Source organism: Sminthopsis crassicaudata, chromosome 1 (assembly GCF_048593235.1).
Source record: "Sminthopsis crassicaudata isolate SCR6 chromosome 1, ASM4859323v1, whole genome shotgun sequence".
Classification (NCBI taxonomy): domain Eukaryota; kingdom Metazoa; phylum Chordata; class Mammalia; order Dasyuromorphia; family Dasyuridae; genus Sminthopsis; species Sminthopsis crassicaudata.
In genome coordinates, this window is record NC_133617.1 from 368,287,959 (window position 1) to 368,312,153 (window position 24,195).

Below are 24,195 nucleotides of genomic sequence, written 5' to 3' on the forward strand. Positions count from 1 at the left end.
TTCTTCCCCCCACCTCTTTCTTTTTTGTTCATAAAGATTTGAGGGAGTGGGGCCTAGCAATAAAGGGAAACAAAATTTTAAAAATAAATAAAATGATCCGTAAATTTCAAAATAAAATGCCCAGAAGAAAGCAGAAGGACAAGTCAGAGGGCAACAGAAAAGAGAACAGCTTTTAAAATAATTGTATTCTATTCTTGAAAAACAAGTTGTACAAAATATAGATTCATGGTTTCACATATAACTCTTCTGTCCTACTTTGTACTGCTCCTTTTTTGTGTTCAAGTTCAGGATTTTAGAAAAAATAAATAAAATTAAGTCTAAGTCAAAAGCCACTGCTGAAATTCATGGATCTTTGAACTCTGAAAATTCCCTATGCCAATGAAATCACTGGTATAGTACAGACACCTTTCTATCCAAAACATCGATGTCCAAAAGTGAAAGCACTATTTATCAGGTAGTAAAGTATAGGAGCTGCTTTTCAAGGATGTGGCAGAAGAAATTTAATTTTTGTACAAAGTTATAGATAATAATTATTTGATATCTCCTACCATAGGAGATCTCTAGAAAAATTTAACATATCCAACACAATGTCCATCTTCTATAGAAGTAACCAGATTGCTTCTCATAACCCAAATTTACTACCTAGAAGATTTACTTTCCCTCTCTCATTATTAAAAGTTGCCAAATCTAGCTGATTCTACCTCCACAGCTTTTGCATCCATCCCTTTCTCCACTAATACTGCCAGCACCACAATTCAGGGCCTCCTGCCCATTACATCTGCAACAATCTCCTAACTGGGAAATCCAGCTCTGACACTTTCAAATTCATCTGCCAAACAGCAATGAAAATTTAATCTTTGTTCTTTGTTCCTACGGTCAGGAATGCTCAGTAGCTCTCAATTGCTCATACAAACTGCTGTTTAGCATTTAAAAACTCTTAGCTCCAGTCTAGCTTTCCTGGTATATTTCACATTATTCCCCTTCAGGTACATTACAATTAGAGGCCTACCTATTTCATGAACTCATTATTCCATCTCCTATTTTGCAGAAGTTAACAAAAAGCATAAATTATTGCCTATTCTTACAGTGTATTCCCTTTTCCAAATCCACCTCTTAAGAATCTTTAGTTTCCTGCAAAGATCAATTTGTGTGCCCCCTCCTACAAGTAGCCTTTATTGTCTCTTATAGTCAATTTCTCTCAGATACTGCCACAACCCATCATTAAAATGGCCCACTGGGTGTCCTCTGACTCTTGTCTCTTCCTCCTGTAATTCATATTTTACTTAAGTATAAAACTGATCTTTCTTTCCAGTCTTCTTACACTTGAACCCCCCCCCTCCAAATATTCTACAATCCAAAGACCCTAGCTTGCTAAGGCTGTTTCTGACCCATGGCACCCCTTCTATTGACTGGACATTTTCTCTGGCCCTTCATATCTGGAATTCTCTCCCTCATCCTGCCTCTAGGTTTCTTTCAAGTATTGGTTAAAATTCCACCATTTGCAGGTGAATTTTTTGCAATTTTGCAATACCTTCCCAGTTGGGGCTATTTTCAATTTATGCAAAATATCTCTGTTTATACATAGCATTTTGCAAACAGTCTGATATATTAGGAGTTCCTAGTGGGCAGGGACTAGTTCCTTTTAGAATCTCCATATTAAAAAATCAAAGCCACTCTATAATAGTTATTCTTCAATAGAATGCATTCCTAACTCTCCACCAGCCCCCAAGCTCTACTGCTCAACTTCTCCCTCCACCCCACATTTTCCAGCTTCCTGTGAGAGTCACCCCCACCAAACTCATTAAAATGAAAGCTCCTGGTAAAGGTATTCTCAATGTTTTGCATAGTACCAGGCACAAAGTACTTAAATTCTAGAAGGCTCCGGGTTTTGCCTCTGTCGGTATCCCCAGTGCTTAGTACAGAGTTCTCCACCTAGCGGGTGCTTAATAAATAAAAAAATAATAATAGGCTGTGTGCTCCTAAAATATGTAAACTCCTACAGGTGGGCATAAACTTTTCGTTTGGCCTCTGAATCCCCACCTCCCATCACGGTGCAGAGGGGATTTTTCCCAGGCCTGGCACGGGTTTCATCCCAGAATTCCTAGAACCAATGCAGATTAGCAACTATTCAGCAAAGTAAGATCCTGGAGAAAACCCAGGCTACTGAAGATTAGGTGACTTGTCTAAGGTCACCCAAACAGTATCTGGAGGAGCAGCTGCAAACTCCAGCTGCTGCAGTGCCCAGCGCGGGGTGAGCAGAGCTCGGAGAGCGGTTTCACATTCTAACACAGCGAAGTTTCCTTTTAAATGTAAAGGCCGTTCTCGGTTTGCAAGGACGAGAGCCGCCGGCGGTGGTGGCGGTGGGAGAGGTTCGGGACTCCAGCTCCGCCATGCTGGCTCTCGGGGCTCACCGCAGGAGGTGCTCGGTGACTTCGGGCTTGGGCAGTATAACTCCAACAGCATAGGGTCACCATTCTTTGTGGGGAGATAACAGTGAACCAGGCCAGGAGAGAGGGACCGCGTCCCTTCGCCGGAACCACGCCGCCTCCAGCCGGCCGGCCGGGCCACTCGGCTTAGAGGACGACAGCCAAGTTGCCACTGGAGGAGCCTGCTTCACTTACTTCCACGCCACCATTCCCCTGTGGAGTCCCGGGGCTCGCCTCCACAACCGCAGCCCTCCCGAGCCGGGAGAACTCACACAGCAGCGCGATCTCAACACCCACTTCACCTCTCGCGTACTCAGTCCTTCCCCCAAAGAACAGATGAAACACGCACGTCCACGCGTGTCTCCATCCACACACAACGCACGCCCAGACGGATTTCCGCACTCCCACCCGCGAGGGGGCCTTGCCTGTCCCCAGCCCCCCCCCAGACTCCGGTCTCGCGCCTCCGCCCCCTCCCCCAACGAGCCAAGCTCGGAGAGAGCAGCTCGCTCCGAGCGCTACTCCGGCCCCGCGGCTCGGCCCTGGCTCGGCTCCGCTCGGAACTGAGGGGGGGGGGATCTCCCGGGCCGGGCCAACCCCGCCTCCAGGATGCGAGAAAGACGTGGCCGCTTCCCGTCCCTCCTCAACTTCTAACGCTGCCCATCCCGGGCTTACCCGCAGGTCCTCAAAATCCGCCATTTTCTACCACCCGCAGGCGCAGGCGAAGCCACCGCCGCCGCCGCCGCTGCCGCCGCCGCCGCCGCCGCTCCTCCCGCAGCCTCTACAGAAGCCGCCGCCGCCACCACCATGGTGCACTGGGCGCCGCGAACGACGCGCCGCCGCCACAGCCGCCGCTGCTACCGCCGCCGCCGCCGCCGCCGCCGCCGCCGCCAGGCCCCCGTCACGTGACGAGGCCACCACCGCCCCGCCCCCGAAGCCCCGCCCCCGAAGCCCCCCCTCGGTCCGTCCCTGCTCTCGTCCTCCCTCGCGGGTCTTCCTCCTCCCCACCCCCCTCACTCGCCAATTCCTCCCTCCCCGTCGCCTCAGTTCTCTCCTCTCCTGGCGGGTCCTCTCGGCTCCGTTGTTCTCCCGGTTTTCTTCCTTTTTCCCCCTCCGGGTTCTCTTCTCCCGACCGAGGTCTCACCTGAGTCCCTGGTCCCCTGCCTCAGCGGGGGGCTGTCCGTTCCCTCCCTATACTCTCCCGTTTCCCTCAGAATCCTCTTGTTTTCTCGCCTCTCTCCCTCCCTTCATCCTGGGGAAGGTCCGGCCGACTTAAGTGCTCCCTCTCTCTCTGGCAGAAGCGGGCGGGATGCGCGGGAGGAGGCTCGCAGCCCCCCAGCCCCGGAGGCTGGGAGCTAACCCGGAGCGAGATGCTGTAGGAAGGGATGGAGTTAGGAGGAAGGACGCGTCCTCTGGGAATGGTCAGCACTGGCCTTGTGGACCTATTGGACTCGGGATTTGGCCCAAAACCCCCCTGCCAAATCCTACCCAATCAAAACCAACTCCTTCAGAGACTGCTTGGGTCAATGTGATGCAAATATAGAATGCTAATAAAACTACCCTTCTATCTGCTTTGTGACTGCCTCGGGAATAAACGGAGATTTTCTAATTTGCAAATTTTCTTGTAAAGAAAGCTACCAAAAATATGTTGATTTAACCTGTACAGGTTTCTTAAGTTCTTCTGAGAACTGGCCTACCTCTTCATCCTCTAGTCTCTCCTATAGGCATCTAAATTTCTATTTTTTTCTCATTAATAGGATCTGAGTTTAGTGCTGGAAAGGATTATTAAGGCCATTGGAGTCCAATCCTCTCATTTTACAGAGGAGGAAAAGGAGGCACAAAGAGGTTAGATGATTGGTCCAATGTGGGCTACACTGCACTGTGTGATGACCAAATGCCCCATGAAATGAAGTTTGTTGTTTTTTGGCCACAGGACAAAATCAACAGCAACAGCTTCTTTGCTTCTGTCGTCTCTGTCCGTGTGCTCCTACTGTGTGCCAGGCATTGTGCCAAGCACTGGGATTCAAAGAAACCAACAAAATCCAACCGTTTTCCAGGAGCTTTAAAGTCTAAAGGGGAAGGCCACATACAAACAAGTGTGTTCAAAACAGGTGTAGAGAGAGTAAATAAGAAGATAACATCAGAGGAAAGGGTCCAAAATTGAGAAGGATTTGGGAAAGGCTTTTTATGAAAGATGAAACTTTGGCTGAGAGTTTGGGAAGCCAAGAGATGTAGCTGAGGAGATTCCCAGGAATGGGATGTAACCATTCTTTGGCTATCACTAGTGAAAATGCTCAGTCTGGAGATGGAGCATCTCTCCTGGGGAATGTGCCTCTGAATCACAGAGTAAGAGGAGAAAGGGGTGTAAGATATAACGATGTTGATGATAAATAGCTGTCATTTATATAATGCTTTACAGTTTGCAAAGTGCTTACATATTTGTATTTCATTTTATCCTCACGACAGCCCAGAGATGTATGTGGTTTTATTTTCTTCATTTCACAAATGAGGAAACTAAGGCAAATAGAAGTTAAGTGACATGTCTAGTCACCCAGCTAGTTAAATGTCTGAGGTTTAATTTGAACTCTGATCTTATTGACTCCAGATCCAGTGCTATATCCACTTCACAAACCAGCTATGCAAGACCAGAAAGAATCAGTTGGAATATGGAGAGGCTTTAAAAACCCAGACAGAGGATTTTATATTTTATTCTAGAAGCAATGAGGAGCCATTGGAATTGACTGAATAGGATACTACTGGTCATACTTGGGGAGATTAATCTGAAATATGAATGTACAAATGACTAGAGTGGGAAAAGATTTAAAACAGGGAGACCAACCAGTAGGCTATTAAAATAGTCTAGGTGTGAAATAAAGTCAGAACAGAGATGTCAAAAAGAAAGGACTGATTTCAACTTATCTAATGATAAGGGTAGGGGGAGGTAAGTGAGAAAGTGAAGAATTGAAAATAACCCTAGTCTGGATGACTGAGAGGAAGATGGTATGAGTAAATATTTATTAAGTAGCTAGCACATAATAAGTTGGTACTTGGTAAATGTTTCTCTTCCTTCCCCACACCCAACAGAGATAAGGACTAGTTAGGAAAATAGGAAGGTTTGGGTGAAAAGATGAGTTCAATTTGAAACATTCAAGTCTATGAGACATCCAGTTCGAAAGCTTCAAAAGGCAGTTGGAGTTTTTTTTCAAAAATAGCCTCCAAGTCATCACTTTTCCTTTAGGATCTTCACTATTCAAATTTATCACCAATCCAAACCAACACCAAGGACATTCTCTCTCCTTTCTCAATGAATTCACCACCTGATAAAACTCTCCCTCCCCATTCCAACTCCAGTCTTGAACTATTGAGGACCACACCTAAGTGCAAAACTCAGAAAGCTTATAAAAGATTAAAGGGAGTACCATTAGGGGGCGGGTTCCTTCTCTCGAAAGTCCCCTCAGCTGTGAATCATAACACACTTGAAGGAATTGCAAATCAGCCTTTATGATGCAGATGTTGCTTGTGAATTGGGAATGAAATAGGAAAGAAGTAAGAGAATGCAACTACCTCTCAATTTTCTAGTATTGTTATCCTCTCACTTGAAGGGATCTATTCTGATGGTCAGAATTAGATCCTCAGGATGTATTCTGATGGAAGTGGATATCTTCAACATAGAGAAGAGCTAATCCAATTCCAATTGATCAATGATGGACAGAATCAGCTACATCCAGAAAAGGAACACTGGGAAATGAGTGTAAACTGTGAGAATTTTTTGTTTTTCTCCCCAGATTATTTTTACCTTTCGAATCCAATTCTTCCTTTGCAACAACAACAAAATTCGGTTCTGCACATATATATTATACCTAGGATATACTATAACATATTTAATATGTATGGGAATGCCTGCCATCTGAGGGAGGGGGTGGAAGGAAGGAGAGGAAAAATTCGAAGGGAGTACAAGGGATAATGTTGTAAAAAAAAAAAAAAAAATACCTATGCATATGTACTGTCAAAAAAATGTTATAATTATAAAATTAATTTTTAAGATTTTTAAAAAATAGATCCTCAGCAGCCACTAGCAGGTGGCTCCTGTAACATTTAGCATGGAGAATTTCAACATATATGTCGATGTTTCCTCAAATACTTTAACTTCTGATCTTCCATCCACTCAACTCTCATGACTCTTCAGTATAAGCATGCTCACACCCCTTGATCTTGCAGTCATCTATAGATGTTATATATTCAAGAACTCCAAAATTATTTTATTGGAATAAAAACTATCTTTTATCATTATATCTCTCTCTATGCTTTGCTATTCTTCGGTTATAAAGATATTCTTCTTCCTTACCATGCCCTCCCATAACTCTACCCCTCATAAACTATTTGTTTAACCTTAACCTCTTTCTTAACCTTAAGTCTCACAACTCCAGTTGTTTATTGGACATCTTGAACTGAATATTCTTAAACTCAATGAATTCAAAATTGAATTCATTATCTTTCCTTTCAAACTCTCCATTCTTGTTAATTTCTCATTACTGTGGAAAATATCAACAACATCCTAAGCACTAAACTTTCAACCTAGATGACATTTCCCATTCCTCACTCTTCCTGACTCCCCATATCTAATCAGTGCCAAGTCCTGTTAATTCTACCTTCATAACATCTCTCCTACAAAGTCTCTTTCCTCTGGCACTACAACTGCTGTGGTGCAGGCTCTCATCACCTCATTGGAAATAAAACTGTTGCAACAGCCAATCATCTGGTTGGTCTAGCCTCAAGTCTCTCCCCTATCTTAGTACATCCTTCTACCCAACTATTCAATTGATTTTCCTAAAGTGAAAGTGTGATCATGTAATCAAGCTCTTTATCCTATCTACCCACTCCCATTCAATAAACTCCAATATTTCCTTATAACCTCCAGCATCAAATATAAATTTTTCTGCTTAGCTTTTAATGTCCTTCACGTCTTGATTCCTTCCTGTCTCCAGTGCTTACACCTTACTCCCTTGTTTTAGTCACCCTGACATATATTCTGATACAGTGACACTGTGCTCCTTATTTTCTTACTCATGACACTCAGTCCCAGCTCCTTTGGTCATTTTTATTGGCTACTCTAGAATTCTCTTTGATCTCTTTATCTCAAGGCTTCTCTAGCTCTTTTTAGGTCCCAATTAAATGTCTCCCTACTAAATCTTTCCCTTTCCTTTTCAATCTGAGGATAATACCTCTGAGATAATCTCTAATTTATCTCGTTTATATCTAGTTGTAAGCAGTGGTTTACATATTCCCTCCCTTAAATTATGTAAATTCCTTGAGAGAAGAGACTAGTGTTTTGATTTTATCCTCAGGGCTTAGCATAGCAATGGGCACTTCATAAATGCTTATTGTTGACTTCATTTGACTATTCCAAGCAATATAGATAATGACCCCTTCTCCTCCCTCTCCCTAGATGCACCAATTTGACACCATACTATTTTCTACTTTCAAATCTTTCCTTTCCTAGTCCTTTGTTAAATGTTTTACTAAACTTCAACTCCAGATTACTCCTGACTCCTTCATTCCTAATCACAGTTAAACAAAACTGAACAAAGAAATGTTGCTGACTAAATCCACTACTAATTTATGTATATCATAATCCTAACTGAAGGACACTAGGTGGCCAAGTAGGCGGAATGCCTGGCCTAGAGTCAAATTCAATTCTGTCCTCAGACTGTTAATAGCTGTGATCTTGGACAAGTCATTAATCCTGTTTGCCTCAGTTTCTTCATCTATAAATAAAATGACCTGGGGAAGGAAATGGCAGCAAACCACTCCAGTATCTTTGCCAAGAAAACCCCAAATGGGGTCACGAAGGATCAAACACAGTTGAAAAAATGACTCTCCAATAATAATCCTAACTGAGTCCTTATTTGCAACAAGGCAATCCTTTTGCTCTTTTTTAATAATTTCTGCTATTCACCACAGCAACTTATTCCAAGCCTTCTCTTACCTCCTCAAACCTCTCACAGCATGCTCCCTATTCTCTCTCAGCTAAGGGCCTCTTCTCATACGTCACCAAAAAAAAAAAAAAAAAAAAAAAAAAAAAAAAAGAAGCCATTCCCATTGAGCTTCCTTTCCCCCTCAAACTCTTCTCATCTCAAACATCTCTAACTATTTCCTTCTTCATTTTAGTCTCAAATGAAGAGGAGGTCTTTCTCCTTCTCAAGGTCAACCCTTTCACATGTACCTAAGATCCCTCTTCTCCAAAACACTGCATTCTAAATTTAAATCTTTGAGGATTATTTCTCTGGTTGTTATTGTCCCATGCTCAAGTCTTGCAAAAAGAAAGAAAGAAAGAAAGAGAAAGAAAGAAAGAAAGAAAGAGAAAGAAAGAAAGAAAGAAAGAAAGAAAGAAAGAAAGAAAGAAAGAAAGAAAGAAAGAAAGAAAGAAAGAAAGAAAGAAAGAAAGAAAGAAAGAAAGAAAGAAAGAAAGAAAGAAAGAAAGAAAGAAAGAAGGAAAAGAAAGAGAGAGAAAGAGAAAGAAAGAAAGAAATTCTAACTAGATTCTACCATACTTGCTAATTATAGTCTTGTAACTTTACTGCTCAGCTAAACTATTTGAAAAAGCTGTCTACATTTGCTTTGATTTCCCTTCCTTTCACCCTCTTCTAAACCCTTTGTAATCTGCTTTTCAACATTATCACTCACTTGAAACTATTCTTTCCAAAGTGATCAATAAATGATCTCTTAATTGCCAGATCTAATGGTCTTTCCTTAGACATTTTCATCCTTCTTGACCTCTCCTTGTAACATCTGACACCATTCACCACCTTCTTTTGAGATTTCCTGTGGCATTCCATGCTCATCTCCCCTGAGGGGGATTCAGGGGGCAATATGTGTCAGGCAAGTCTCCCACTAGACTCTGAGGGAGACTACCCAGGACTCTGGACCCAAGAACCTTGGGAATGGCTCACCAGCCAAAGCCATCACCTTGAGATGCAACCCTTGTGGAGATACAGCCCGGTCAATGCTCCTCAAGGTATTACAGTGTCAGTTACTAGAAAACCAGGGAAAAATATTCTTGCCATTAAAATCTTTAATATTAACAAAAGATCCACGGTGTCAGTCATTGATATGATGTCATGGAAATAACATTAAAGAAGAAGCATTAGCATATGCTTTACAGCTTTCCCAAATGGCTCACAGTGTATTCTACATTCTAGACAAACTGGAATTTTCACACATTCTACTTTAAGTTCTGCCTCCTCCTGTCTTCCTGTCTTTGTGTGTACCATCTCAAATGCCCAAGATGAATTTTACCAATGTCATTCCCCCATTTCTGACTTCTAAAATTTATTTCAGGGTTGAGGGACCCTCAAAATAGGGACTAGGGACCAAGATGCTGATTAACTTACTATTCAAAAAGTACAAGAAAGAAAAAAAGAATCACTGAACAATGGAAAGGATACTATACTATGAATCAGGAGACCTCTTTTTTAATCCTGGATCATTCAAATATTTTGAATATTCAACTAATATTTACTCTGCTCCATGTTTTATTCTCTTTGTTAGATTATAAATTGCTTGAGAAAAGGTATGATGCTGTCCTTTATCAAATTTCTTTGTACTATTATTTGTGTACAAGTTGTGTTCCCCAAACAGAATGGATGCTGTTCCTCTGACAGAATATGGACAGTTTTCAAAAGAACTGCAATTGATTAAAAAGAAAAAATGTTCCAAATCACTCATAATAAGAGAAGTGAAAATCAATTATTGAAGTGAACTGATGGAGGTATTTTGAGGAAATGGGATAAAAATGAAATTTCTTTTTCTGTCTCCTCCCTCTCTGTAAGGAATGGAAATCTAGTTAGCTGAAGGAACAAACAATAAACTGAATAGAGTACCCAAAGCAATCAGCAGCCTTCCTGATGGCTTAGAACAAGCATAGAATTTCTCTCTTTCTTTTTTTTTTAGAATTTTTAAAAAATTTGCATAAATAACTTCTGTTACAAAGACAGTTTGCTCATTTAAATCACAAAACCATCAATTCAAGATATCCTAAATTAGGTTTCATTAATAAAACAGATTAAAAACTGATATATCAATCTTCACAGAGAACTTCAGATGAAACTGAAAAAACAAAACCTCATTTTAAAAATAAAATGCATCAAATCCAAGTGCTTTGATTCTTCTGCCTAATTACCTGGGATTGTTGTATTTCTTCCCATCCACAAAATGCAAAGCCCTCGAAGACAAAGCTTTTGCATTCACTTAAAACTGTAATTATACTGTTCCATTTTAAAATGTCCACTAGCAAATGTTTACTGTGACTAACAGTCTACTTTGTCTAGCCTTTTGCTACATTTTTGTATTTCCTTTAGCTTCATCCTAAGAAGCTTAGAATTTCTAAAATGGGTTTAGAGAACACCCAGGTGGGGACAAGTCCAAATTGGCTTTGGAAAGTTCTGATACTTGTCCAGAACAGAGCCAAACACTTGTCCTGAGGCTCTTGGCATCAAGAGGATCATTAGGCAACCTAAGCCTGGAGAATTCAATTAGCTGAAGAAGCTAGATCACCAAATCTGAGTCAAGAAAGCTTAATTTTAGTTTTGCTTTTAATAGTCTCTTTGGTAAAATATTTTTAAAATTGTAAATAATCACTTCTTAAATTTAGTGCTGAAATGGATTCTAAGGGACCTGAGTCCAAACTCCTCATTTTATAGATACAGAAACTGAGATATGAAAGATTAATTAAGATTAATATTGCAATTGGTCAATTTGTTTCATTGCTTTCCTTATTGTTAATCAGTAGAAAATAGTTTTGATGACTTGCTTTGCAACAAAGTCTGATGTCTGGAAATGTTATTCCTCTTATCATTCTAAACTTTTTTTCCCCCTCATAATTCCCATTGATATTCTGGATCTTTCGTTACTCTAAATGAATTTTCCTATTATTATATTGTGATATATACTACAAGAAAGTCATTTATAAGAAGAAAATCCCCACATAATAAATGCTAAAATGTTTAAAGTAGCATTTTTGGTAGTAGCAAACAACTGGAAACAAAGTGGATACCCATCAACTAGAAAATGGCTAAACCAATTGTGGCACATAAATATTGTAATGATGGTTTATATTAGCTAGAACTGAAAAAAAAGGAGGGAGGGAGGGAGGGAGGGAGGGAGGGAGGGAGGGAGGGAGGGAGGGAGGGAGGAAGGAAGGAAGGAAGGAAGGAAGGAAGGAAGGAAGGAAGGAAGGAAGGAAGGAAGGAAGGAAGGAAGGAAGGAAGGAAGGAAGGAAGGAAGGAAGGAAGGAAGGAAGGAAGGAAGGAAGGAAGGAAGGAAGGAAGGAAGGAAGGAAGGAAGGAAGGAAGGAAAAGAAAAAAGGGAAGGGAGGGAGGAAGAGAGAAATGGAGGAAAGGAGAAGAGAGGAAAGAAAAGGAGGAGGAAGAGGAAAGGAAATACATGTTTACTAAGTACTTACTATATGTCAAGCACTATGCTAAAATCTTACAAAGCATTTAATTTTATTACTTATTTCCTTTTGCTTGTTTATTTGTATCGGTGCATATAAATCTCATGTTTCTCTTAATTCTTCATATATGTTGTTGCTTAAAGTACAAATAATAATCTTCATTCACGTACCATAGTTTTTTAGTCATTTCCCAATCAATGGACATCTGCTTTATTTCTAGTTCAGGTATTTTGTTTTTGTTTTGTTTTGTTTTGTTTTTTCCCAATGGAACTTTTCTCTTTGGCCCTCTTCTGGTATACACCTAGCAATGGAACCTCTGAGTCAAAGGAGATGAATATTTTAGTCACTTTTTTAACATAATGAGAGAAATAATTCATTTTGGACCCCTACTGTATTCTAATCAACATCAATCAATTTGATAGAATTAAAGTTCTGTATATAAAGCCCCAGAATTTTGAGTTGCAGATGCTATGTTCCCTTGTTTGATTATAGGAAGTTAACTAAATCCCCTTCACCCTTGTTTGGCTTGTGGTCAAGCCCAGGATAGAAGAGATCATGACTACACAGAAAATCCCCCAAAATATTTTTGTACCTCCAAACCAATCACTTGTTCAATAGGAGTAGATGACCATCTTATGACCATGTAGGTCACTGACTATGACAACTGTACCATTTCCTCCTGTCCAAATTAAGGAGAAGCCTGTCCATCTTATGTGGAGATATTCTTTGCTTCACCCAACTTGGGACTCTGCTGACATATTATTTTTCTTATTCAGTAAAATTATTCTGTATTTGGTATAGCTATATATGACTGAATATATAGTCCAATAAAAATAGGACTCTGGAAGTGGGAGGCATCTCAGATCAATCTCCACAATAATTCCACATAACTTTCCAAAATGGTTGGAACAATTTTTGCATCCACAACTATCACTATATTAACATGGTTGTTTTTATGAACCCCTTTTATGCTTGACCATTTCCAGCTTTTGTTATGTATGCCAATTTTCTGGTTATGAGTATCAACAGCCAAAATCACTGATTCACTGTTGCCAATGGAGTCAATGCCAAGATGGCATTGTTTCCCCTTTTTCTTGCTACTGTTAGCACTATCAATCCCACTGGGGCTTTTACTCCAAAGACCAGGGTACAACTGCTTTCCACATTATCTTGATGTTGTGATCCCTTTCCAAATGTCACTTCCCTAGTCATTGGTAAGTGATGGTTAGGAGACTACTCTACTCAACTACTATACTCATCCTCTAGTTCTTTCAAAAAGAAACTATTGAACAGGATTCCAATGAATCATTCAAAACCTAAGGTTTTGCATAAATTCTCCATTGAATAAAAAAATATATTCAAATACAATAAAAAGTAATTTCCCAAATAGTGAAAACAACCCTCAGAAGGAAAAAGATAAAAGTTGGAGGTTAAATGCAGTTGACAAGGCACTTCCCTGGGGTCTTAGGAACATCCCACTAAAGTCTTAAACACTGCTTTTTGCAAGTTGAGTCCCAAAAATTTACTTTAGAGCAAAATTAACCCAACATCCTCAGATCTATACCATTGTTTCCTCATTTAAAATAACCCCAATTTATTCTATTAAAATGTGAGAAGTTAACTCATTCCTCTCCAGTTCCTACCAGTTTCTGGGCATGAGCAATAATAAAATTCCCTCCACAAACCTCTCACAGCATCTCCCCCTTTACTCTGGAAAAAAAAAAAAAAAAAAAAAAAAAAACATATAAAGGTGAACAGTGGTTGCCTTTAAAGACCTGGGTTCTTCCTCCATACCTGGTTCTCTTATCAACTGCCAGACATAACCTCCTGAAAAACGGTCAGAGATCTCTGTGATGGCCAACTGTCAGAGATGACTCCCTTAATGAATGACTGCAGAATTAGGTTACCATGCTTCTTAAAGGCCAATAGGAATGTGAGTTAACCTTCAACCAACCAATGGCCAGATACCTTATTAATTCTATCAAGTTGGTGTAGGAATAGTCTTTAGATTTCCTAAAGGACCAATACTTATTTATACTTCATTTACTAGCAATCAATGGTTCTTTTCTCCTTTCACTTCCTTTAATTTTTTAAAATTATTTTTAATATTCTTTTTTAGCTCCCTCTTAATGAGTGAGAAAGCAAGTAATACAATATGAATTATACATGCTTTACTTCCTTTATAATCTTTAATAGACCATTCAGATTGTAAGCTCAAAGGTTTCACAAGAAGTAAACTCGAAATATGAAAGGGGTAAGCCTTTTTACAAGGTACAAATGTGCCTACTCCAAGTAAAAAAAAAGTGCAAAATCTTAGGAATGTTAATTGCTTGATGGGTATCAAGTGCCCAAGCTGATCTTTTTGTATACAAATAAACTCAGTGGGGGTAGAGGTGGTGTCTTACTTTAGACTGGTTGATAAGCAGTTGCTTCTGGTGCTAGGAGTGATCACATTCCTCAACCAAGTTTTAGTTTAGACTGGGAGTAATCTCCTGTAGAATTCTGCTAAGACAAATTATTTTTTAAACAAAATAAGGAAATGGATGGATTTCAGAATAATATTAATTATTAAAAGATATAGTGTAATATTGACTTTCTTCAGGTAGGGGACTCTAAGCAACCGGTAAAGGTGGTCCAGCTTCCCAGCCATGCAGACTTAGGTTCAAACAATGCAGTAAAGTTAGATCCAGAATTGAGTCTCAGAATGGTGTCAGTCCTACAAATTTCCACACTAGAAAAATATTTATTTCTTAATATTTCTAGAGGAACTAAAAAAGAGATTTTTTGTTTTCATACTACATCTGATTACTGATATGTTATGATTTATCATAATGATTATTTTCATATTATTGAACAATCCTTGCACTTCTATCTGGTTTATAACACATATTTTAAGTACTTTGATATATTCTGTATTTTTAAAAAATATTTTTGCATCTAAAATATCCATTCATGACATTTGCATACTGATTTCTCTTTATGACTTATTCTTATGTCTTAGTTTGTCAGTATTTAGCATCTGATACTGAAGATAATCAATAGGTTCCTCTTTAAATACAAGTTCAAAAGATACATATAATACTTAAATGTATGTACATATGTGTATGTATATGAACTAACAGTAAAACAGAAATGTGCTGTTTACTGGCCATTAATGTTAGAAAACAACTGCCATTCCATTAAAATGGCCTCAGAGGAGTTGGCAAACTGATGTGCTCCCTATTTTTGTATAGTGATGTAAGAATGATTTTTACATGTTTAAATACAATATGCCCAAAACAGATTGGCTGGCAGAGTTAGGCCCAGGTAGTTTACTGATAGACCATTACCACCACTACAGAATGACAGTAAGTAAGCTGACTGAACTTGATGATAACTCTGTGATTAATTAGTTGGTGAGTGTGTTGAGAGTATGAGAAATAACTCCAAAGGCCTTGGGAGGGGTGAAGTTAAAAGTCTTTAATTACTAGTTTATATAGTGTTGATAAAACACTATTCTCATTAAGTATTTTTAAAGTGGGTACTCTTAATCTAGGTTAAGGCCATCTCTCTCTCTCTCAGGGGATGCTTAGCTAGAGGATTCTTGCCTAGCTATGTAAAAATCTAGCACTTGTGCATATGATATATATATATATACATATATATTATACATATACACACACATAACTAGATAAAAAGCCATTTTCTGCCTCATTTCTTATCTAGCCTTAATTGTTGATTGGGCATTGCTTTAGTCAAACTGAAACCTATTAAAGAACTTTAGCTTAAAAAAATCTTTAAAAAACTCACTGTATCAGGGCCATCCCCCATCATCCTGATCTATTTCTGGCCTTTGGACTGATAGCTCTGAAGGGGAAAGTGAGGCAGGTGACCTTTTACAACCTCCCTTATTTAAGTCCAATTTACCTGCACATCATGGCATCTCCTCCCTGATGTCATGGTCCTCTTTGAGAACAAAGGGCAAGGCTAGAAATTGCTGGTCAAGACCAGAATGCTCTGGAACTGAGTTATGATAGTTCTTTCAATAGGACCTAACAATTTTTCAATTTATCTTTTTGATAACAGTTCATTGTTCATTTCCAGATTATCTTTAATTTAAGAAACTTTTTTCTTTTTTAAAAATTTATTTTTAACACACATTGCTTTATGAATCATGTTGGGAGAGAAAAACTGGAACAAAAGGGAAAAACCATGGGAGAGACCAAAAAAAAAAACAAAAAACAGAAAACAGAAATGAACATAGCATGTGTTGATTTACATTCAGTTTCCTTAGTTCTTTTTCTGGATGCAGATGGCATTTTTTGTGCAAAGGCTGTTGGGATTGCTTTGAATCACTGAACCACTGAGAAGAACCCAGTCTTTGATAAGCTGATCATTGCACATTCTTGTTGTTATTGTGTACAATATATTCCTGGTTTTGTTTGTTTCACTCATCATCAGTTTATGTAAATCTTTCCAGGTCTTTCTATAATCAGCTTGTACATCATTTTTTGTAGACAATATTCCATTATCTTCATATACCACAACTTGTTCAGTCATTCCCCAATTGATGGGCATCTACTCATTTTTCTAATTTGATAAACTTCAATAAGTTAACTGACTGAACTTAGTGATATTGCTGTGATTAATTAGTTGGTGAGTGTGTTGAGAGTGTGAGAAATAACTCCAAAGGCCTTAGGAGGGGTGAAGTTAAAAGTCTTTAATTATACAACTGCAGAAGTGAGTATCTTAGAGAATAGTAACACTGAGAACCAATAGTCATGAATTTTTTAATACCTGAAATGTAAGTCCTTCCCCTGATTCCCTATTGGTTGAGCATCACAGAAATCTCAATATATTCCAAGCCTAATTCCCCAAGTAAGTATGAATCTTCTCTTCATCCCTGATTACATCATTCCTTCTGCCTTGGCATTCATCTTTAGACTTAGTTAAATTCTTTCTCTGATCCCCTATTGGCTGAGTACTACAAAGGTTTCAATCTATCTGGATAAATAATTCTCTCATTTAAGTCTATTCCTAATTATAACATTACTTCTCTCTCCCACTATCAAAAGATGGCTTTTCCAGTTTCTGGAAAATGGAGCAGTTTCCAGTTCCTTCCCACTACAAAAAGGGCTGCCACAAACAATTTTGCACATGTGGGTCTTTTTGCCTCCTTTTAAGATCTCTTTGGGATATAAGCCCAGAAGAGATACTGCTGGGTCAAAGAGTATACACTGTCTGATAGTCCTTTGGGCATAGTTCCAGATTTCTCTCTAGAATGGCTGAATCCGTTCACAATTCCACCAACAAGGTATCAATGTCCCAGTTTTCCCATATCCCCTACAACATTTATCATTATTTTTTCCTGTCATTTTAGCTAATTTGAGAGATGTGGGATGCTATCTCAGAATTGTCTTAATTTGTATTTCTCTAATCAATAGTGATTTAGAGCATTTTTTCTTACGAATATAAAAGTTTTTAATTTCTTCATCTGAGAATTGTGTGTTCATATAGTCAGCTATCTTTATTTTTTGAAAACTTTATATAGAAAAGAGCTGATCTTAGAGCCAGGAAGACCTGAGATCCTATGTCTCACACACATTGGCTTTGACTTTGGGCAAATCATTTAATTTTTCAAGTAAACTCTCACAGACTGTGAATTTACTTTGGTAGAAAAAAAAATTGCTCCTCAGAAGCTTTCTATTCTTCTAAAGCTCTCTATTCTGGGGTCCATTCTCTATCCTCATTTACTTTATGTAGCATGGGAATTATTTGTTCTTTGAATGTTTGATAGATTGTACTTGTGAATCTTTCTGGTTTTCATATGACAGTATGTTCTTGTTCAATTTGATTTTTCTGATATTGATTTTTTTTTAATTAATTGCTGTTTTGGCAGTTGTGAGATATATTTTAGAGATATTAATCCATTTCTTTTATATTGTTTTGTAAGCACACAAGTATATATAATAGTCTGGTAATTTTCTGTCAACTTTGACATTCCTTTTCTGATTTGTAAATTTGATTTTTTCCTCTCTTTTTTTGAATTAAATTTGTTAGTGGTCTATCAATTTTGCTAGAATTTAAGAAATCAAAGCAAAAGATATTAAAACTTTACAGATAGATTTGAAAAATGATTCAAAGTAAATATATTATTTTGATATCATTTTTTCTTTTACTTTAAGTGATAAAGATTTAAATGAGTTTATTCTTTATTTTATATGCTTATTTGATCATTTTTGTTGATGTTACTAAGTTTAAAGTAAAAATATTTTTGTCTACATTGTTTGAACCTAAGCCTGCCTGGCTAGAAAGCTGGACCACCTGTACCTATTGTTTAGAGTCCCTTACCTGAAGAAAGTTAATATTATGCTATATCATTTAATAATTAATATTATTCTGAAATTCGTCCATTTCCCTATTTTGTTTAAAAATTAATTTGTCTTAGCAGAATTCTACAGGAACCACTCCCAGTCTAAACTAAGACTTGGTTGAGGAATGTGATCACTCCTAGCACCTAAAGCAACTGCTTATCAACCAGTTTAAAGCAGGACACCACCCCTACCCCCACTGAGTTTATTTGTATACAAAAACAAACAAACAAACAAAAAAACCAGCTTGGGCACTTGATACTCATCAAGCAATTAATATTCCTAACTTGCTAGAGAGTGGTGTGATTGTCCATACTTGAAGACTTACCCACTTTCCAAAAGTAAGTGCTTTGCCAGAAGAGCTCCAAGTAATTTACAGTCAGACTAATCATAAGGGAGATATCACAGGGGAGAGAACCAAAATGATGGAGAGAAGTCATGTCTCCTCACTTTCCCTCAAAAACAATATTAAATCAAGTCTCTAAACAGATTCTACAGAACCCACAAAAAGATGGAGTGAAATAATTTTCCAGCTCAAAGTAACTTAGAAGGACTTCAGGAAAGGTCTCACTTAGGTAACAGAGGACTGCATCCCATAACAGACAATGTCTCACCTCGTGAGAAGATCTTAACCACAAGCACAGACCAGCAAACAAGTTCCCTCAGTTGTGGCTCAACAGGTGAGTAGCACAGCAGATCAGCTGTTAAGCTTCTAGCCTCAGTGTATAAGGCAAACTGCCAGCACTAGAGTGCCTGCACAACAGGTGTGCCTAGGTCAGGCTACCCCAACACAATGAGCAAGACTCAAGCCATGGAGGCCCTTAGTGCAGAAAGCCAGTGGTCTCTGGGCCCCAGAAGCCTGGGAAAGTGTACTCTCTGCCCTAGGAATAGAGCTCAACTTAAAGAGTTACAAAATAGGTTTAAAAAGAGCAAAAAAAACCCCAAAAAACAAAAAAACAAAAAAAACCAGAAAAAAGCCTTGACCATAGAAAACTACTATGGTTACAGGAAAGCTCAAAACACAAACTTAGAAGAGGACAACAATTTCAAAATGCCTACATGTGAAGCCTCAAAAGAGAATGTGAATTGGTCTCAAACCCAAAAAGCCCTCCTGGAAAAGCTCAAAAACATTTTTAAAAATCAAATAAGAGAGGGAGAAGAAAAATTGGGAAAAGAAATGAGAGTTGTATAAGAGAGAATCAATAGTTTAGAAAAGGAAGAACAAAAATTGACTGAAGAAAACAATTCCTTAAAAAATACAACTGGCAAATTTGGGGTGGAGGGGAACACTGAAGAAAACAACTCCTTTAGAAATAGAGTTTCTCCGAACCATTCTCCAATTGATAAATGGTCAAAGGATATGAACAGACAATTCTCAGAGGAAGAAATTGAAACTATATCCACTCACATGAAAGAGTGTTCCAAATCACTACTGATCAGAGAAATGCAAATTAAGACCACTCTGAGATACCACTACACACCTGTCAGATTGGCTAAGATGACAGGAACAAATAATGACAAATGTTGGAGGGGATGTGGGGAAATTGGGACACTGATACATTGCTGGTGGAGTTGTGAAAGAATCCAGCCATTCTGGAGAGCAATCTGGAATTATGCCCAAAAAGTTATCAAACTGTGCATACCCTTTGACCCAACAGCGCTACTACTGGGATTATATCCCAAAGAAATACTAAAGAGCGGAAAGAGACATATATGTGCCAAAATGTTTGTAGCAGCTCTTTTTGTTGTAGCTAGAAACTGGAAGATGAATGGATGTCCATCAGTTGGAGAATGGTTGGGTAAATTGTGGTATATGAAGGTTATGGAATATTATTGCTCTGTAAGAAATGACCAGCAGGAGGAATACAGAGAGGCCTGGAGAGATTTAGGTCAACTGATGCTGAGTGAAATGAGCAGAACCAGAAGATCACTGTATACTTCAACAACAATACTGTATGAGGATGTATTCTGATGGAAGTGGAAATCTTCAACTTAAAGAAGATCCAACTCACTTCCAGTTGATCAATGATGGACAGAAATAACTATACCCAGAGAAGAAACACTGGGAAGCGAATGTAAATTGTTAGCACTAATATCTGTCTGCCCAGGTTGCATGTACCTTCGGATTCTAATGTTTATTGTGCAACAAGAAAATGATATTCACACACATGTATTGTACCTAGACTATATTGTAACACATGTAAAATGTATGGTATTGCCTGTCGTCGGGGGGAGGGAATAGAGGGAGGGGGGGCAATTTGGAAAAATGAATACAAGGGATAATATTATAAAATATATATATAATAATAAAAAAAAATATTCAGGAAAAAAAGGAAAAAAAAAAAAAAAAAAAAAAAGTACACCAGAAAACAAAAGAGTAGCCTACAAGGAAGTACAGAAAAGATGGATAGCCATGAACATAATTTCTTCCATTATTATAGATGCTTTTCTGAAGGAGAAATTTATTGTCCTCCCTGATGTTCTGCTGATCACATGACAATATTTTATGAGGGAGGGGTTATATTTTTTATTTTCCTTTTCTGACTTTCTTTTTCTATTTCTTTTTTTATATTTAGTCTTAAATAAATATTTGTTTTAAAAATGAAAAAAAAAAAAAAAAAAAAAAAAAAAAAAAGAAATAGAGTTTCTTTGACAGAAAAGTGCCAGAACTGAGTCTATAACCAAAGGGAATTACAAAGGAGGGAAAAGGACTCACATATTGCAAAAATATTTGGAGGAGCTCTTTTTGTGGTAACAAAGAATTGGAAAATGAGTAGATATTTGTCTATTGGGGAATGGCTAAGTTATGGTATATGAATGTAATGGAATATTATTGTTCTATAAGAAAAGATCACTAGGATGATTTCAGAGAGGTCCAGAGAGACATAAATTGATGATAAATGAAATGAACAGACCCAGGAGATCATTGTATACTGCAACAAGAAGATGATGTGATGATCAACTATGATACACGTGGCTCTCTTCAATAGCGAGGTGATTCAAGCTAGTTCCAACAGTCTTGTGATAGAGAGAGCCATATGCACCTAGAGAGAGGACTGTGGGGACTGAGTGTGGATCACAATTTAGTATTTTCACCTTTGTTGCTATTATTTGTTTGTTTTTCTTTTTTAATTTTTCCCCTTTTGATCTGATTTTTCTTGTGCAGCATGATAAATGTAGCAATATTTTTAGAAGTGCAAATGTTTAATCAATATTAGATGACTTGCTTTCTAGAGGAGTAAGAAGAGAAGAAAAATTTTGAATACAAGATTTTGCAAGGGTAAATACTGAAAACTATCTTTTCACAAATTTTGAAATATTAAAATCTATTATCATTTTAAAAATAAAAATAAATTATTTTTAAAAAGTAAAGTACAAGCAAAGCTTAGAAAGATGCACAATTTTTGGCTTAGTAAGAAGGTGGATGAAATCCAATTTTATGCTTATAATAACAATCTAAAGTGCTTTTATGAAGCCTTAAAGGTTATTACCCAGCCAAAATGGTGCATCTCAACTACAATGCTGATGGAGCCACATTGATTAGTGATAAGGATGTGATTCTAGAGAGATGGGCTGAACACTTCCATAGTGATCTCAACAGACATCATCAATCAATGCTGAAGCCACTGACTATTTACCTCAGGTTGAAATCAATTCCTCTCTATCTGAAGTCCCAAATGAAGATGAGATTTTGAATCCCATTAGGCTCCTCTTATGTGGCAAAGCACGTGGTGCTCATTGGATCCCAGCTGAGAGTTACAAGGGGCAAGGAGGAAAAGGGGGTGGGGCGGCCTTGCTTATACAAAAGCTGATTGAAATTTGTTTGGGTTATATGGCAAAAGGAAGTTAGACTGCAAGAGTTCAAGGATGCATGCCTCCATTGTTCTTTATAAAGGAAAAGAGAAAAAATTGCCCTATGACCATCACAGAGACTGGATCTCTCAGTAACTGCTGGCAAGATTCTTGCCTGAGCCCTCTTTAATAGGTTTATCCTTCACCAGGAAAATGGTAAGTTATCTGAAAGTCAGTCTGGCTTCAGAAGGGACCAAGGAACAGTCGATGTGGTGTTTTTTGCCCAACACATCCAGGATATGTGCCAGGAGCAGTATAGAGGTTTGGATACAAGTGTAACTCTGACTAAGACCTTCGATACTTTCAGTCCTGAGTGCTTATGGAAAACTGTTAAAACTTGGTTCCCTGAAAAAGTTCTTCAGTATTGCATGTCAATTTCACAATGGCATGCTGGAAAACAGATGCTGCTTTTGCACTTTCCCAGTCACCAATGGAGTGAAACAAGGCTTTGTGATTATTCCTATACTTTTGGGCATGTTCTCATTCATGTTACCACATGCCATTAATGAAGATGAACATGGCATCAAGGTCAGCTACTGCACTGATGGTATATTCTTCAACTTGAAAGGCTGTAAGCCAAGACTAACATGGAGGGAGTGCTGGTGCATGATTATTTTGGTTTGCAGATGACTGCACTCAATGCAACCTCTGAAACTTAGATGGAACAAAGTATAGTTCAATTCTCTGCGGCTTGCGCTAATTATATCAGCCAGCATCATACCAGCTACCTGTGGAACCATCAGTTACAGCAAATGAAGTTTTGAATGCTGTGAATAAGTTCACTTATCTTGGCAGTGTATGCTACAGGGTCTATATAGATTATGAGGTTGATACATTATCTTGCCAGAGCTAGCTCAGTATTGGGAGACTCCAAAAGCAAGTGTGGGAGAGAAGAGGTATTAGACTGACAACCAAACTTAAGGTCTACAGAGCCATTGTGCTGACCTCATTGTTGTAAGCCTTGAAATCTGGACAGACTGCTAGTGCCACAGGAAATGGAACTGCTTCCATTCCAATTGTCTTAGGAAGATTCTGAAGATGTTCAGGCAAGATAAAGTACAGACACTGTGGTCCTTGATCTAAATTCTTGAACGGCCAAGCATTCAAACAGTATTGCATAAAGCACAACTCTGTTAGGCTGAATTACTGTTCAAATGCCAAACGTACACTGCCAAAAAGACTTTTGTGGACAACTCAACACAGGCAAGGATAGGAAAAAAAAAAGATACAAGGACACTCACAAGGTCTCCCTCAAAAACTTTAGAACTGATTGCATGACATGCCAGACACTGGCAAAGCACCGTCCAGCATAGCATGCCCTGATCAGAGAAGGTGTTATGCTCTATGAACAAAGCATAATTGAAGTAGTTCAAAAGAGATGAGGAAAGTTAGAAAATCTACTCCAAATGTTCACAGGAACTATTCGTGCCTGATTTGGGGTAAATTATTCCAAGCTCATATTGGTCTAATCGGCCAGTCAGACACACTTGTTACTTGATTTTAACACAGTAACATCATTTAGGTCCTCATGAAGAATGAAGGACAACAATCAACCAACTAACCAATTTTAAAAGATAATTACTTTCCTCATTCTCTGAAGCCATTTGCTATGACCCATCCTTATAAAAGAAATACTCTAATTCATTTACAAAGTATTAAAGTATTGATCCAAAGGGGAGACACTTTTTTAGTTCAATTAGTTCAGGCTAACAATAGCCGCTATTGTTCTGGAATATTACCTCAAAACTTTAACATATTGAGATTTTTTTTCTTTAAGATTCCTGCAAATGTTATCTTAAATTGTCTTAGGGCAAAGAGATATCTGCAGGCATAAGAAGACTGTCAGTTTGGAAATTTCTTTCATTCAACTAAAAATACTTATATTTAGAATAACATTAATTTTAAAATTTTGTTTCTGGCAAAGTTGTGCTTAAATATATAAAGTACAGCATTAATACTTTTTTATTTGATAATAGTACTCCCTCTGGGTAAATTCTCTAATGCAGCATTAACTGTTAATTTGCAGGTCAGTATCCTCTTTGGATCTACACTTACAAAACTGAAATTTAGGAGCCCTCACCAAAGAACATATCCTTAACAATTAGTCTATAAACCCAAA

The 24,195-nt window shown here is 38.3% G+C and overlaps 1 protein-coding gene across 7 annotated transcripts in view; it reads right to left on the reverse strand.

Moving 5' to 3' along the window:
• Positions 1-24,195, reverse strand: part of PIAS2 (protein inhibitor of activated STAT 2) — a 142,331-nt gene that overhangs the window by 71,192 nt on the left and 46,944 nt on the right. For 3 of the 7 annotated variants that reach the window (XR_012484403.1, XM_074279302.1, XM_074279307.1), the window contains exon 1: positions 3,099-3,316. The exons of 2 other annotated variants lie outside the window; for them this stretch is intronic. Coding sequence is in view for 2 of the 5 variants with exons in the window: in XM_074279302.1 (XP_074135403.1) it covers positions 3,099-3,122 (24 nt within the window). In the remaining 3 variants the exon portion in view is untranslated. Of the gene's footprint in view, positions 1-2,621; positions 2,783-3,098; positions 3,317-3,567; positions 3,943-24,195 lie in introns of those variants that run through there. 2 more of the 7 variants (XM_074279303.1, XM_074279304.1) reach the window with 2 other exon arrangements.